Below are 16,220 nucleotides of genomic sequence, written 5' to 3'. Positions count from 1 at the left end.
CTCCAAAATTTATAAAGAACTTAAAAAAAACTTTACACCAGAAATACAAAGAACCCAATCAATAAATGGGCTAAGGAAATGGGCAGACACTTCACAGAAGAAGATATATAGGTGATCAACAAATATATGAAAAAGTGCTCATAATCTCTAGTAATTATAGAAATACAAATTAAAACCACCCTAAGATTTCAGCTAACTCCAATTAGAATGGCTATTATCAAGAACACAAGCAATAATAAGTGTTGGCGTGGATGTGGGGAAAAAGGCACACTCATACATTGCTGTTGGAGTTGCAAATTGGTGCAGCCACTCTGGTAAGCAGTATGGAGATTCCTCAAAAAACTTAGAATGGACCCACCATTTGACCCAGCTATCCCACTCCTTGATTTATACCCAAAGGACTTAAAATCAGCATACTACAGTGATGCAGCTACATCAATGTTCATAGCTGCTCAATTCACAATAGCTAGATTGTGGAACCAACCGAGGTGCCCTTCAATTGACGAATGGATAAAGAAACTGTGGTATATATACACAGTATTTATTTTTTATTTTGAGTCAGGGTCTCACTAAGATGCTGAGGCTGGCTTTGAATTTGTGACCCATGCCCAAATGATTATTAATTTTTATCAAATTTCCATCCTTGATTTCCTGTTTCTTCAGTACTTTACAAGAAAATGGGAAGGGATATAAATGTGTTCTGCAGACCAAAGGCTGATGGTGGTTTTGAGGAAGACTTCCTGTGATTTGAATTGGAAGCTGAACTGACCATTGTTTTCATGGAACCCATTTCTGTTTGAAAGAATCACTGACAAACTGTGGTGCCTTAGACTTGGGGATTTGGTGGAGATAACTTGACAATGAATGAAGGATAGACTGTCATTTGAAGGAAACAACTGATGTTTGCCAGTGCTAAGATTTGAACTTTGAAGTAAAAATTAGAAATTTAAAAATCCTGGCCCCATCACCATGAGCCTGACATTTTCTCTGTACTTTGAAGGCTTTTCTTAGACTGTGGATGGTGATATTAATGAATGTAATTTTTAAAAAATATTGTATAACAAACTGTCAATATATGGAAGGTTTATAAAACTTAGCAAAGAAATATTTTCCATAGAATAATTCATGACATTGCAAAATCATGTTTGAGTTAGAAGATCCATTCAGAGGGCAAAAGAAACCTTTAATTTAATTAAAAAATTATTAAGTTTTTATTGACTGATAGATTACAGCAGTGGGGATTGAACCCAGGGCTGCTCTACTACTGAGCTATATCCCCATCTTTTTTTATTTTTTATTTTGAAACAGGGTGTCACTAAAGTGCTGAGGCTGGCCTCTAGCCTGCAATCCTCCTGCCTGAGCCTCCTCAGTAGCTGGGATTACAGACTTGTGCTACCATACCTGGCTTCTGTTAAATTTTTAGAATCACTTTGTACATAAGCCTTCGAGAAAATCTCTTGCCTGGAGCAGTGGCGCACGCCTGTCATCCCAGCGACTCAGGAGGCAGAAGGAGCGTGCCAAAAAAATGAATGAATGAGAGAGAGAGAGAGAGAGAGAGAAGAAAGGAAGGAAGGAAGGAAGGAAGGAAGGAAGGAAGGAAGGAAGGAAGGAAGGAAGGAAGGAAGGAAGGAAGGAAGGAAAAAAAAAATCTCTTGTTGAACTTTGGTGTAATGTCAAAAATCTGTCAAGGTATATTCTGCCCTTCTTCAGTTACATAGCTGTGTGAGGCTAACTTTTCTTAATATACTTTAGACAAAACAGTTTACTACAGCAAACTGAAGGAAAAAAGAATCCTGCTTTCCTGTGAAGTCAAATAGTAACAAGATTTGGATTTGCAGCATTGTAAAACAGTGCTTATATTTTTGCTGTTTTATATATATTATCCTTGTTACTATTTAATTGATTTGTTGCTATTTTTAAGTTAACAAATATTTTATAATTTCTCAAAACTACAAGTCCTTGGTATGCTTGGTCATTTAATGAGTATAAAATAGTCCTCAGACCAAATTTTTTAAAATTGCTGCATTAGTATGAGGGAAAATGTAGTGAGTTTATCATAATGAAGATTAAGAATATTTCCTGCCAAGCACAGTGACGCATGCCTATAATCCCAGTGGCTCAGAGACTGCGGCAGGAGGATCACAAGTTCAAAGAAAGCCTCGGCAATTTAGTGAAGCCCTGTCTCAAAATAAAACATCAAAAAAGGTGGGGTACTGGGGATGTGGCTCAGTGATTAAGTGGCACTGGATTCAATCCCTGGTACCAAAAAGAAAAAAAAAAAAGAATATTTTTTTTGGTTGGTATTATGTTTAAGTATTACTTTCTCTAGGTTGTTAAATTTTACATGTTAGTAGTCTAGAAATGTTCATGAAGCCAAGGAACTTTTAATGTGTGCTAAGTGTATAAATAGAAGCAGGCAGGTAAGGTAATTTACCAGATTTTGAGGACACAAAGTATGAATTTAATCTCAGCACTTGTACTCTACAGTCCCAGGCTGCCGCCCAGATTAGAGCGTCCCTCCCTCCTTTGCTGGGCCTCCTGCAGTAAAGCAGGCCCCTACCACTAGGCCTTACCCCATCCTCCTGAGTAGCGGTGTCTGATAGGTGTGTGTTGAGGAGGGGCCGGGGCAGTAGGTGCAGCACGTCTGATCAAGGCGGAGAACTGGGATTGCACCTCTGAGGCCAGTCTCCCTCTAGACTTCTTGCCTTTCATCTTCAGTTTTGATAGTTTCCTGTCAGAGGCATCCTACTTTGTCTAATGGGATGTGTTGCTTCCTGCCTCTTTCTATCTTTGACCTAAGAAATATCTCAACATTTATTCTGTATGTATTCCCTGACTACAGTAGGTATGCCATTGTTCACTCTTCAGACTTAATCCCATTTGAAAATAAAATTGGTATATTCCTTGCTATAAAACCTTCTAATTCCTGCACAAACCTACTAAAACCATCTGCCTCCAGCTTCTTTTTTTCCAGCATGCTATTCTTCTAAAGAAAGGAGGTGGCGGGCTAACAGAGTCAGCCCTGGTGCCTCTCTTCTCTGCCTTGGCCCCTGCCCGAGGCCTGCCCCCTGGGCATGGGTTATCCCCTACCCCAGGTCCTGCCCTTGCCTGACTTGTTGGTTTCGTCTCCTTCAGGTCCTTTTTAGAACCTCACCATTTTAGAAATTGTTTCTACCTAATGTCTAATTTTCATAACACTCTTTAGTATTTTTGTATTGTTGCTCCTGAAATGTCTTATGTTTGTAATTAGAGGGGTTGGACCTGTTCTGGGGGATGGGCACTACCTCCCCAGCTGGCTGGATTTTGATATTCAGGACTGAACCACGTCTTCCTCTCTCATGTTACTTTCTTCTCTTCCTTTACCATGTCTGCGGCTCACCATTGCCAAAACAAAGCTCTCATGAAAAGAATTATTGAGTTTAAAGAAGAAAAGAGTACTGAACCCAAGGACTCTAAAGGAAATAGTGGTTTTTACTTCAAACAATGGGGATAAGTGTCAGATCCACGGGAGGTAAACAAGGGACTGGGTCCCTTCTTGGGTTCTTTGTTTCATTGTGCTCTTCAGCCTAGTCCAGGCAACAAGTAACTGTCAGCCATTCTCACTCTTTTTTTGGGTGGGTATCGGGAATTGAATTCCTGTACTGTGCGCTCAACCATTGAGCCACGTCCCCAGCCCTGTTTTGTGTTTTACTTAGAGATGGGGTTTCACTGAGTTGCTTAGCACCTCGCTTTTCCTGAGGTTGTCTTTGAACTCATGAGCCTCCTGCCTCAGCCTGGAGCTGCTGGGATTACAGGTGTGCACCACTGTGTTGATCAGTTCTCACTCTTTAAAAGCCTTTTCCTTCATTCTGCTGAAAATTCAGTGGTTCCTGTAAAAACAGAGCCTTGTTACTGGCATGGAAGGGTTTTCCTGAGGTAGAACACAGGTAGTTGTGATCCTAAGTTGCAAGTTCTAGAAAGCTCTGGGAGGGCAGGATTTCTTTTATCTAGCAGCATGCACACAGTGCCCTATGCAAAGCCTGGGAGAAAAAAGATACCAGAAGCAGAGTGTCGCACACCTGTAAGCCCACACTACTTGGGAGGCTGAAAAAAACCCTGTCTTAAAATAGATAATAAAAGGACTGGGAGTGTAGCTCAGTGGTAGCACCCCTGGGTTTAATCCCTAACACCATAAACAACAAAATCAAAAAACAAATACTGCATGAAAGAATGGAAAGAGGAAGACATTTGCACCCTTTGTGAGGAGGTGACATGGGGTGAAATGGGCAGGAGATCAGAAAATGCTTCCCTGCAGTCTCTCGTTTTAAAGCCTGGCTGGTTTGGATTTGGAGCAAGGGAGAGAGGGTCGCAAGAGTGGGGGGGGGGGGCTTCTTAAAGGGAGCTGCTCTTGCCTCCTCCACCTGCTCGGCTCAGTCCTTTATTTCTTTTTCTTTGTTTAAATTTCACTTTGTGAGCAATGCTTTTCTGACTGTCCTGTGTAGAAGACTATAAAAATGTTGTATCTTTTGCCATCTCATTCGTTGGCACTTATTACCTGATCTATTGTTTTGATTTCCCCTAATTAGAATGTAAGTGTCAAAAAGATAGGGATGCTTTTTTAAAATTTGCTTTATCCCCAACATCCAGGAAAATCCCCGACTTACAGTAGGTACTAAACAAACAATTACTGAATGAGTGAGTGACCGAGTGATCCAGGGAATTATAGGACTATCAGTTATCTCATTTGTGTTTCTTGAAGTTTATGGTAGGGCACCCAGAGTGTTTTGAAAAGGAGACATGTCTGTAGGATTGCACTGTAGGAATGTCTGTCTGTCCGAGGCATGAGAGAATGACAGTACAGGAAGATACTCAGGTTGGGAAACTGCAGCAGTCAGGTCTTAGGAAGGAAGGAGTTAGAGATGTGGGTTGGGGGCTCATGTAGGGGCAACATCAGAAATCCTGGGAAAGTGAATTCTTCAAGTTATCCCTTATTTATTTGAAGTAAATTACTTTCCTTGAAAAATATGAAAATATTTATGTCAAAACTCTGTTGTGCAGACCTAATCTGTTCTGTTCTTTCATGGCAGGAGGTTGAACAGCACACAGGGGGAGATCCGTGTTGGTCCAAGCCACCAGGTAAGACACATTTTAGTTGTTCCTTTACTGTGTTTTTAGTCCTCACATTTTTGCTAGAACTTTATTTTGTTGAGCAGCAAACTGCTATGTGGGATTTTATTTAAATTTGGAAGTTGTCTTTCAGATCATCACATACTTTTTAAAAAATTGTGATAAAATGTACATAATAGGAAATTTACCATCCTAACCATTTTTAATTGAGGAGTTCAGCGACATTAAGTACATTATTGTTGGCAGCCACACCACTATCCATCTCCAGAACTCTTCATCTTACAAAACTGAAACTCCAGTTTCATTATGCAGTAAGTCCCTGTTCCTCTCTCACCCATTCCCAGCAGCTGCTGCTTGACTTCCTGTCTCTGCATGTTCAGTCTCTGTGCCTGGTGGAAGCCGAGTTGTGCAGTGCGTGTCTTTTTTTGACTGACTTATTTCATGTAGCGTAGTATGCTTGAGGTTCATCCATGTTGCAACATGTAACCGAATTTCCTTCCTTTTAAAGCTGAATAATGCACTGTGTGTGTGTATCACAGATAGTTTATATATTTTTCCACTGATGAACATTTGTTTACTGCATACATTTACGTAAAAAGACTGTATGCAGGAGGCCCTGGATTTGATTTCCCTGGGGATTGAGCACCAGCCTTGTGCATGTTAGGCAAGCACCCTGCTGCTGAGCCACGTTCCTCCCCATCCTCCCCCAGGAGATTTTTTTTCAGCACTTTTTCCTGCAGACAAGTCAGGATGGGCAGTGTTTTCAAAGTTGGCAGTTTGTTGTGTTGTGAGCTGTGCCACTCATCTTACGTAGTTTACTGAGACTCCTCCACTTTCAACCCTAATATTAAGTGGGATGCTCTGACTGGCAGGATTCTGGCTTATGGATCAGCATGTCCTGGGCAGGGTGGACTTGGGCTCTGCTGGGCTTCTCTGCAGTTCTCATGGTGCTTGCTGGCTCCTCAGGCTGGTAGCTGTTTACTGATTCTGAGATGCACTCTTTTCCTTCACAATTTAGCTCTGCTTTTGGACTTCATCCTGTGATTTTAGTTTCATGACTGCATTTGTCCTTTCTCTAGCATGTAAAATAATAGTGGTTCTTAGAATAAATGAAGTGCAGCAAATGTTGAGAGGAGGAAAGGACCTTCCTTCTTTTCCTTAGGAGCAAGGACAGTTTCCTCAGAGTAGCCCACCTCTCATTGCTGTGGATTCAGTCATGTGCCTCTTTCTAAAGCAGTAGGAAATGGGAATGGTGTGGCTATGATTTGAGTTGCAATGGATGTTGGGAAGCCAGCAGCTGAGCCCATCAAGCCATGATCCTTTATGGGTGTAGAGATTTCAGGTGTCTGTCTCCTGCTTCATTTTTCTCTTTAGATTTTGAGCTTTTTTAAATTTTTTTATTTTTTTTTTTTTAATTTTTGGTATGCCATTCACATTTTTCAAAGAATCTAGTTCAACTGTGTAACGAGAAATTTTAAAATAAGGTACATTAAAACCCAGACACAGAAACTATCAGGGCTTGTAAGTTCTGGAACACGTTTCTCATCCTTGAACTGGGGAGATGACTGAGAAGGCAGAAGGAAGCTGCAGGAGGATGCTGTCTTCAGCCACTGCCTGTCAGGTGACCAGGGACCCAGCACCTGGTTGGCTTCCCTCAGTTATATCTCCCTTTCTTTGCTTTCCCATGCACTGCATTCTCCCACACATTCTTTCTCCCACTGTGTGCTTCTAGTATCCAGACATCTTTGTAGCAGAATTATTTTATAGACCTGACCTCTTGCTATAACAGAAAAAGTGATTTCTAAGTAAAAGATGATTAAGTTCTTAGAAAGGAAGCAAATTTACTGTGATTTTTTTTTTACCCTTCATTTAAAATCAGATGTTTATTTAATATCAGATCTTAAATACATTCTATATGCTTTATTTTCCAAGAAGCACTAAAAATAGCAGGGCACTTATGAATTGGTGACCTTTACCTTCTTAAAATTTTTTAACTTTATAAAAACATATTAACAGATATAAAAGCAGAGGAAAATAGTTCAATGAAGCCCTCTTGTCAGTACTTGGGACTCACAGATATTAAGTCCTAGTCAGACTTGTTTCATTCATTCTCACATCTCTTCCTACCATTATTTTGAAAGGAATCACAAATATAACACTTTAATTGCAAATATTCCAAATTGAAGGGCTCTTTTAAAAGAAAAATCACAGTCTAGCACATCAAATAAAAATGATCAGTTTCTTAATATCCAGATGTCTGCTGTATATTAAATCTGTATCCAGGTTTCCCTAATTGTTTGTCTTTTCTTTTTTATAGTTCAAATTGTAATCTAAGTAAGAGCCATTTGTTATAATTGCAATTGATTGCTATGTCTCTTGAATCTCTTTTAATCCACAGGGTTCTCCCTCCTGTCCCCTTTCTCAGGGTATGTGATGGAGAGACTGAAGGTATTCTATAGGATGTCTCACAGTCTAGATTTGACTCATTCTTTTTGTGCCATTAAACTTTTTTCATTGTCTTTTGCATTTCTTGATAATTAGCAGTTAAATCTAGAGATTTAATCACATTCTAGTTTGGTACCCTTGCCTTCTGCAAGAACATGTCATAGATAATGGTAAGTATTTCTATCAGGAGGCATATAACATCTTTATTTTAATGATAATTAGTAGCTGCTCATTATTTCTTAGATCCATTATTTTATTAGGGAATTTCAAAATGGTGATAATCTAATTCTGTCATCTATTCATTTATTTACTGACTAAATGAAACTTCCTCCTTATCAACTGCTTGGTTCCCTGAATCACATGGGAAAAACAAGGTAAATGCTTAATTCCTTCCCTCTAGTTCCCAGTTTTCAAAGTGTGGAGTTGATTTCACTATATCTTCCAGTGGTCACCAGTGGATTTAAAGTTGCTCTTTGTCTTTAATCAATTCTTTTTGGTGATCAAGTGATCCACTTTGATCCAGTAGGAGCTTCTTCCTGCCACTGGTGTTCTTCTGACTTGATCCTGGTGGTTTTGGTCTGGTCCTTTTTATCCGATGTGACATGATTTTGATCACCTCACCTTGAACCTTTCCTTTTCTGCATTTGGAGTCATACTTTTCTCAGTGGAGCCCTCGTTTGTTGTGATGGAAAATGGCATTTAGAGGATGACCTGGTTCATTTTTAGGTTTGTTACTATTTCTAGGCCTGGTTTCAGTAGACAGAGTTAGAAAATAGCTTTTTTGTTTTGTTTTGTTTTCTTCTTCTTTTTAGAGACAAAATATGTATTTTTATTGGTGCTTTCTACTTCAAATTCAGAATATATATATATATATATATAAATTCTGTTGTTGTTCTTTCATCTATGTCTTAATCTTTCTCCCATGCCTTAAATCCCATTTTTTAATGCCACAGACATAACTATTTGCTTTTATCTCAGTATATATAATATATATGTAGTACAGATAGCTTAGAATAGCAATGCTCACACTGCTACAACAATATCGAACACTTTTGTTTGTTTTTGTACTGGCAAGAGAACTGGAAAGAGATTTGTTTGTTACTGGTGATTGAACCAGGGCCTTTCACATGCAAAGCACATGACTTTCCACTGAGCTATGCCTTCAGCCCATTGGAATCAGTGTACGATTACATTTTGTTTGGCCTGCAGTAGAACATATCCACTAGGGCTGGGATTGTTGCTCAGTGGTAGAGTGCTTGCCTAGCATGTGTGAGGCAGTGGGTTTGATTTTTCAGCATCACAGAGAAACAAAGGTCCATTGACAAAAATTAAAAAAAAAAAAAAAGGAATATATCCCATTAGTGCTGTATAGGCAAATTAATGTTTTAGAGTTACTTGAAGTAGCTTCTAGAGTGGAACCAATTCAATACATAGTTATTGTTATTCCTTCCTTCCTTCCTTTCATTCATTCTTTCTTTTTTTTTGCAGTCCCATGGATTAAACCCAGGGCCTCACACATGTTAGGCAAGTGCTCTGCCACTGAGCTATAACCCAGCTCTTTTTAAATTTTATTTTGAGACCGGGTCTTGCTCTTTGCCCAGGATGACCTTGAACTTGCCATCCTTCTGCCACAGCCTCCCAAGCCCCTGGGATTACAGCCCACTTTGGGCTGAGATTGTTATTCTGTAAACTTCTTATTTTAATGTATTTATATGACTTATTTAGGTAAATGATAGAATGATTTGCACACTTCTTCCCCCTTCTTTTTTCTTTCGGCAGTACATCCTGTTGTTTCCTCCGCAGCAGCATCTAGAGCTCCTTCTCTTTCCCTTCTGCCATTTTATAGAACTCCAAGTGGATGTAACAGTTCATTCTTCCAGTCCCTGTCGATGGCTATTTGTGCTACTCCAAGTCTTCCACTGTTACGACTCCTGCTGCAGTGAATAGCCTTTGCATATTGACTTTTGTGAATTTGCCATTGTGTCTTTGGGTCTGTTCTCAGACGTGGGGTAGCGGGTCTGTTCTCAGACGTGGGGTAGCAGGTCTGGCGGGCAAGCATATGTGTAATTTTGATTCCTCTCTGTCATCACTCATAGATGAGCAATGGTGTCCGTGTTATTGATTTGCATTTCTCTTGTCAGCAAGGCTGACCATTTCCTGTGATTAAAACCATTTCTTTCTTTTTTTTTTTTTTCTTCATACTACCTAATTATATTTCTAGTCCATTTCTCTTGAGGGAGTTGGTCCTGCTCTCCAACAATAAGACTTTTAACAAACAGCCATTGGAGAGCTACGTACCTGGTTCTGTACTTGGGGAAGCAGAACTCAGTAGTCAAGTTGAAGACCTTTCGATACCAGTTTTTATTGTGTTTTAGTATAATTTTAATATTTTCATTAAATGTTAAGCAGAAATAGTTGTGTCACAAAAGGGAATGTTATAGAAGTAAACACTAAGTCAAAGAAGAGCATCCTTGTTTAGAGAAAGTCAGCGTCTCATGTACATTTGTGGGTATAGAAGATAGTTTACAAAGCAGAGGTTGCAGGCTGGCCTGAGCCACATGGCCTACCATGTTGTCTTTTGTCACACACTTGTTTTAAAAACATTTGAAACTATGAGTTTCCACATAAAAGTGAAGATGCCTGAAGTTTGGAGAAAATTGGGAGGGTGTTCAAGTACTGGTTCCTGTCACTGTGTGGGACAGTCCCCGGGTGGGGCGGCTCTGCTCCCCGCCGTCCTTTCACCACAGCCCCTTCACTTCTCAGCACAGAAACCCACTGTCCGCTGCGGAGTCACTGCCCTGCCGCATCACGAAGCTCTTGTAACATGGCTAGTACACATGGGGACCTGTTGTTTTGTTTAGTGTGGCTACGAGACTGTTTAGAATTAAATAGGTTGCTCTCATCCCTGTTGGGCAGTATTGTTGCCTGTGTCCGTCATTCAGATTTTTTGCCTTGGGTTTGTGCACACTAGAGCTTCTTAACTTTAGCTCTCAATTTAAAATATTAGACTCACATGCAAATGTTCACCATATGCTGAGTGAAGAATGTGTGTGTCTTTCAAACATTTAATTTCTCACAGGTCTCTGATGGTCATGTGTAGTCATAGAAACCTGCTTACTTTTGCTCTGCCCGAGCAGAGTGAGGATGAGAAAGTGGCTGAGGTATTTTAATCTGACAACTTAGAATTTTGGTTGTTGAAAACTGTTGTTAAATATGTCATGTTTTTGAGGTTCACCTTATGCACAGTGAAGTGTTCTTATGTATACTGTTCAGTTCATGTTGATGATTCATATCGAGATACAGAACATTTTTGTTATCCCCGAAAGTTCTTCCCTTCTTTCTCATAAGCACCCCACTATACACACAAAACCACCACTGTCACCATAGGTACATTTTACTATGTTAATTTTTAATGTCAGTTTTAATACTTCATTGTTTTCTGATGTTGACCATATATTGTTGACTAGTGTTGCTACTGACTCTCTCTTGAGTCACATTAATCTAATAGGATGGCTTACTTAATTTAATTTTTTCATCAGATATCCTTAGATAAGGTTTGGCTATTTGCATATATCTTTGTAAACTTGTTATGTTAGAAATGAATGTGTGTTTTACTTCTTTATCGTGTAGCTATTATCTCCTACAACATTTTATGTTCTGTTTTTTACTTTATTCACACATGTTCATTTCTGTTCCTCTGAATTGTGCTGGTACAGGTTTACTTTGACAGTGTTTTCTGCTTCCTAAATAGAGATGAAGCAGTCTTTCATAATAACTTCTGTGGTGAGATGGTCTTGATGTGGTTTAGGCCACCTTAAATGACTTGTGGTTTTGCTGTTACTTTTCTGTTGCCTGAAGAAAGAGTCTCAGTAAACCATTGCATCTATCCCAAGGACTGCCTACTGAGATAGCTCTTTCTAATACATGCCTGGTTGTGACCTCTTCATCCCTGTCTTGCAGGCCAAACTTCCAGATTTGCAGCCATTTCCTTCTCCAGATGGTGATACTGTGACCCAGCATGAGGAACTGGTCTGGATGCCTGGTGTTAATGACTGTGACCTCCTTATGTACTTGAGGGCAGCAAGGTAATAGGAATCTGCCCCCTCCTGCTTTCTGAATTAGGCCATCTGAGTTGATTAGAAGACAACAAACTCTCCTTTCCCTGAAATTTTATTTGTATATTGGGCATTCTTTATGATCAGCGCCCTGATCTTACCAGAAAAAACAGTTTACCATGGTAAAGTCACTTTTTTTTTCTTCTTACTTGGTTTTGTCCCACATCAGATTTTGGAGCTCTTCAGAAGGAAAACATTTTTAAGCCCTACATGTAATAATTACCACCCAGGTTCCAGTTGAGTAATTGAGTCATTCACCCCATCTTATAGTTCCATTTTGGATTTCACGTTCTCTCCACTTTGTGGTTGCTATTAATGCCAGACCTGAACCTGATTTTTTTCGTGGGTTAGCTACATGAGAACATTGACCTGTGATTCTATAGAACTTGCTAACATACAAATACCAGAGATGCAGAAGGGCAGTTTAAATCCCCTCCTGGTACATAATGGGCAGAGAGCCTTCCTTAGTCTGCAGTAATTTCTGAGACACTGCACTGTTGCCAGTGAGCAGTAGAAGACCCTGGAAAGCACAGCTACAGGTGCCTGAATCCTGCTTCAGATGTTTCTAGTCAGCAGTGCTGGGGACTGTGTTAGAAGGTAGAGATAAGAATGTGCAAATGGAGTGAATGACTGCTAAGGTTTTTTTTTCCCTCTCCAACTTTTTACTTTTAATAAGAATTAATTTCACTTCTTAAGTTTTTTTTTTTTTTTTTTAAATTTAACACATAGTAAGTGTATATTTGGAGACTTTCCTTTCAAAAGATTTTAATCAAATCATGTTTTATGCATATATTATTTGTACCAAAGGAAATTTTGCTTTATGTATATATAGAAAGTACCAATCAAAAATAAATAAAGCTGGGCGTGGCAGAACATGCCTGTAATCCCCGACTTGGGAGACAGAGGCAGGAGGATTGCAAGTGTGAGACCAGCCTCAGCAACTTAGTAAGACCCTATCTCAAAATAAAAAATAAAAAGGGCTGGGGATGTGACTCAGTGGTTAAGTGCCCCTGGGTTCAATTCCTCGTACACAACAAACAAACAAAGGAGTGAAAGGAAGATCCCTAGAGGAGGGGAGAGGAGAGTGGCAAGCGGGCAGGTTGGTGATCATAACCAAATGCCTTACACGTTTGATTTTGTCAAAATGATTCCAACTCCTGTGTTTAACTGTAATGTTGTCATAAAAAAAAGATTGTAATGTAGTGGAGTATCGTGACAAATAGATTCAGATTATTCACGTGTTCAGATCTGAAATCTTAGGACTAATAAAGATGGGGAAGAAACAACAGATGGATGCAACTGTAACATTCTGTTGCTGAAGGAGTGAAGGGTCATAACAGGCATGTTAGGCAGGTTATTGTGCAGGCGATAGTGAAATTTGGAATAGGCTGAACATGAACTCTGAAGATCTCTGTGGTGTTGCTGTGTGCTGATGAGGCAAATAATTTCCTTTCTTCCCAAGGAGCATGGCAGCATTTGCAGGAATGTGTGATGGAGGCTCCACGGAGGATGGCTGTGTCGCAGCATCTCGTGATGACACCACCCTGAATGCACTGAACACTGTAAGTCTTTGAAGTCACCCTGGGCAGAAAGACTGTTTTTTTCCCCCCTGTGCTAGCTGTGGGGGTATGTGATGACCATGGAGTGTGAAGAAGCCATTTGTTCCAGAAGGGAGTGCAGTGTTGTGCTGCTGGGAAAGGGAGCTGAGTTGTGGTCTTGGCCCTTGGGCTCAAGTTGTTCCAGTTGCCAGACTGTATACTTCACTCTGACCTCAGACCAGTGACCTGGCACTTCCAGGATTGTGATGAACCTCAAATGAGATCCTGGTAATAGTGGTTGATACTCACTGAAAGCTCATGAAGCTGAGCCCTGTGTGTAGATAATCTTAATTCATCCTCATGCACCCGTTTGTGGTAGGTTCTACTGTTAGCACCTTTTTAGACACAAGAAAACAATTAGATCACAATCCAAGGTCATACATGGTGTGACTACAGACATTTAACCTCCTCCACTTTGTCTGAAAGCATGTGTTTGAAAGTGCATGGAGGGCTACAGAAGAAGCTGTGCTTCTAGGATAAATAATTTACTCTTTTTTAAAAAAAGTTTACTTTGGGACCATTTTAAAATTTCACATGATAATCGAGTTCCTGCTGGGAATAGTGACTCAGGCCTATAATTCCAGATATTTGGGAAGCTGAAGTAGGAGGATAGCAAGTTCAAGGCCAGCTTGGGCAATTTGGGAAGACCTCTCAAGATAAAAAATAAAAAGTGCTGTGGATTTAGCTCAGTGTTAAAACGACCCTGTGTTCAATCCCCAGAATTCACTCCCCCGATCCCCGAAACCAAAAACTGGAAAGCAAAATGAAATCAGTGAGCTGAACCTTACTGAGCTTACTAAGTTTGTTGCATGATGTGCCACCATAGTTAGTCATCTGCTTTAATACTGTAATAGCTACACAGCAGCTCAGAACAGCATTACTTCTGCTGCCATAAATAATATGTTACTGAAAGCAGTTTATTATTATTTTTGGACACTTCATTTTGACCTTAGAATATACTACAAGCCATATAGGGAGATTAATATATCTTGAAGTTACCTGAAATAATCCCTGTATGGGAAATAATCTCTGTGTAGTTACTAATATGAAATCACCAAATCCAAATAAGTAATAATGAATATCTGTGGAATCAAGTTTGATATGATATGATTGTCTGCCTGGTTATGTATGTTTATATGGGACATTAAATATGAGGCTGAGTAGTTCTTCCAATGTAATTTAGTTAACATCCCTCCCCTCTTTTCTTGAGAGGTCACTATAATTGAAAGGGACTTTAGTGCTCATATTTCCTATCTTTAATTAAATATGCATCCAAGGCTTAGAAGGGTCAGATGACTTGGTCAGAGTCCAAAAAGATCATTGCATAGGCAAGAAAATAATACTCATTCCCAGTTTAGGGATTTATTTGTTTGTTTATTGGTATCAGGTATTGAACCCAGGGGCACTTAACAACTACATCACACCCCCAGCTTCTTTTATATATTTAATTTTATTTTGAGACAGGATCTCACTAACTTGCTTAGGCTGACTTTGAACTTGGAATCCTCCTTCCTCAGCCTCTGAGCCCTTGGGATTCCAGGCATGCACTGCCACACCTGGCTGGGAATCTTTTTACTTGCACAGTTTATACCACAGAAATAAGCCTGATATGGTTGATTTTTATTCCTAGTCTATTTAGGGTTTGTGGGGGTATTACATAAAGCTGTAATAACCTCTTGTATTTTGGAGGTTGAGTGAACTTTTTGAGAATGTGCTGTGCTCTAAATAACTGCATGTTTTTTCACATTTCCATAAAACACACTGGTTATACTTTGAAATATACTTGTATACTTTCTCACTGATTCAGTTGTCTTTTTTTTTTTTTTTTTAATTTTTTTTTTTTTTTCCTGAACGTATAATTGTAGAGCCAGAGGGGACCTTTGAGATTATCTTTCAGATGAGGTAACTTAGACTCAGAGATTGGTGATACTGCAAACAGTGCTTGTGGTAGGTTAGGTGCAAGTGTCTTATGAATTCACAAGGGCCATAAACCCTTAAAAGTGTGTATACATTCAAAGAAAGTCTTTGATATGAACTTTCTTCTGTTGAGAATTTTGTATAAAAGCTTTATGAGTTGGGTGTGGTGGCACCTGCCTATAATCTCAGCTGCTCAGGAGGCTGAGGCCAGAGGTTTATAAGTTTAAGACCAGCTTCAGTAACTTAGAGAGAAAAGTAGTTGGGGCTAGGTATGCAACTCAGTAGTAGAATGTTTTCCTAGCACGTGTGAGAATCTGTGTTCTGACCCCAGTACTGCTGAAAAATAAACAAACAAATAAATAAATAAATAAATAGATAAATAGTGTATGAAAAAATCTGCTTTCATGACTATGCTGTTCAGTTGAGTTTTGAGTAAGGAAGATTTTTGCTGTATTTAATTAATTGTCTATTTTTGTCATAGAGGCAAGAGGTTATCCATAACCTCTAAGGATTCCATAGAGCATAGTTTTGACTTTTTTTGTTCATGGTCCTTTGTGATAGGTTGTTTCTGAAGATTTCATTAACATTGGTAGAGTTTTGGATTTTGTGAGTTTTTATTTCCATGAAGCTGCCTTGTCACCTGACATTGTTGCTGTGTTGACTGGCCCACGATGTCTCCCATGTCTTGTGTTATGCAGAACTGATGCATTTTACCACTGAAGGGCTGTGCACTGTGTGTTTATTTTGTGATCAGTTAAAAAGGTTAGTGCTGTTATAGTTTTTGTGCTTCTTTGTTTACTGGCTAACAGTTTGGTTGTATGTACTTCCTTAACGAAAAGTAAAGTTAAAAAAAAATTAGTTAATAATTAAAAGAATAAGTAAAATGTATGCATTGGATGTCTTGCAACTGGTGTCTAAAATGGGGACAATTGTGTAGAATGGAGGGATCTGACACTAACTCCAGGTAGATGGTTTCAGAATTCAGTTGAATTGTTGATTCCCCAGTTAGTGTGGGAAAATGAGATAGGTGGTATCAGAG

General features: G+C 39.4%; 1 protein-coding gene across 7 annotated transcripts in view; it reads left to right on the top strand.

Moving 5' to 3' along the window:
• The window catches only part of RERE (arginine-glutamic acid dipeptide repeats), a 404,253-nt gene that overhangs the window by 267,705 nt on the left and 120,328 nt on the right, over positions 1-16,220 (top strand). For all 7 annotated transcript variants that reach the window (XM_079133348.1, XM_079133347.1, XM_079133349.1 and 4 more), the window contains 3 exons: positions 5,067-5,115; positions 11,512-11,636; positions 13,129-13,228. In XM_079133348.1, the coding sequence (XP_078989474.1) occupies positions 5,067-5,115; positions 11,512-11,636; positions 13,129-13,228 (274 nt within the window). The remainder of the gene's footprint in view (positions 1-5,066; positions 5,116-11,511; positions 11,637-13,128; positions 13,229-16,220) is intronic.

Source organism: Sciurus vulgaris (genome assembly GCF_902686455.1).
Source record: "Sciurus vulgaris genome assembly, chromosome: 1".
In the NCBI taxonomy this organism is placed as follows: Eukaryota; Metazoa; Chordata; class Mammalia; order Rodentia; family Sciuridae; genus Sciurus; species Sciurus vulgaris.
Note: the sequence above shows the minus strand (reverse complement) of the source record. Positions and strands in the feature narration are given on the sequence as shown.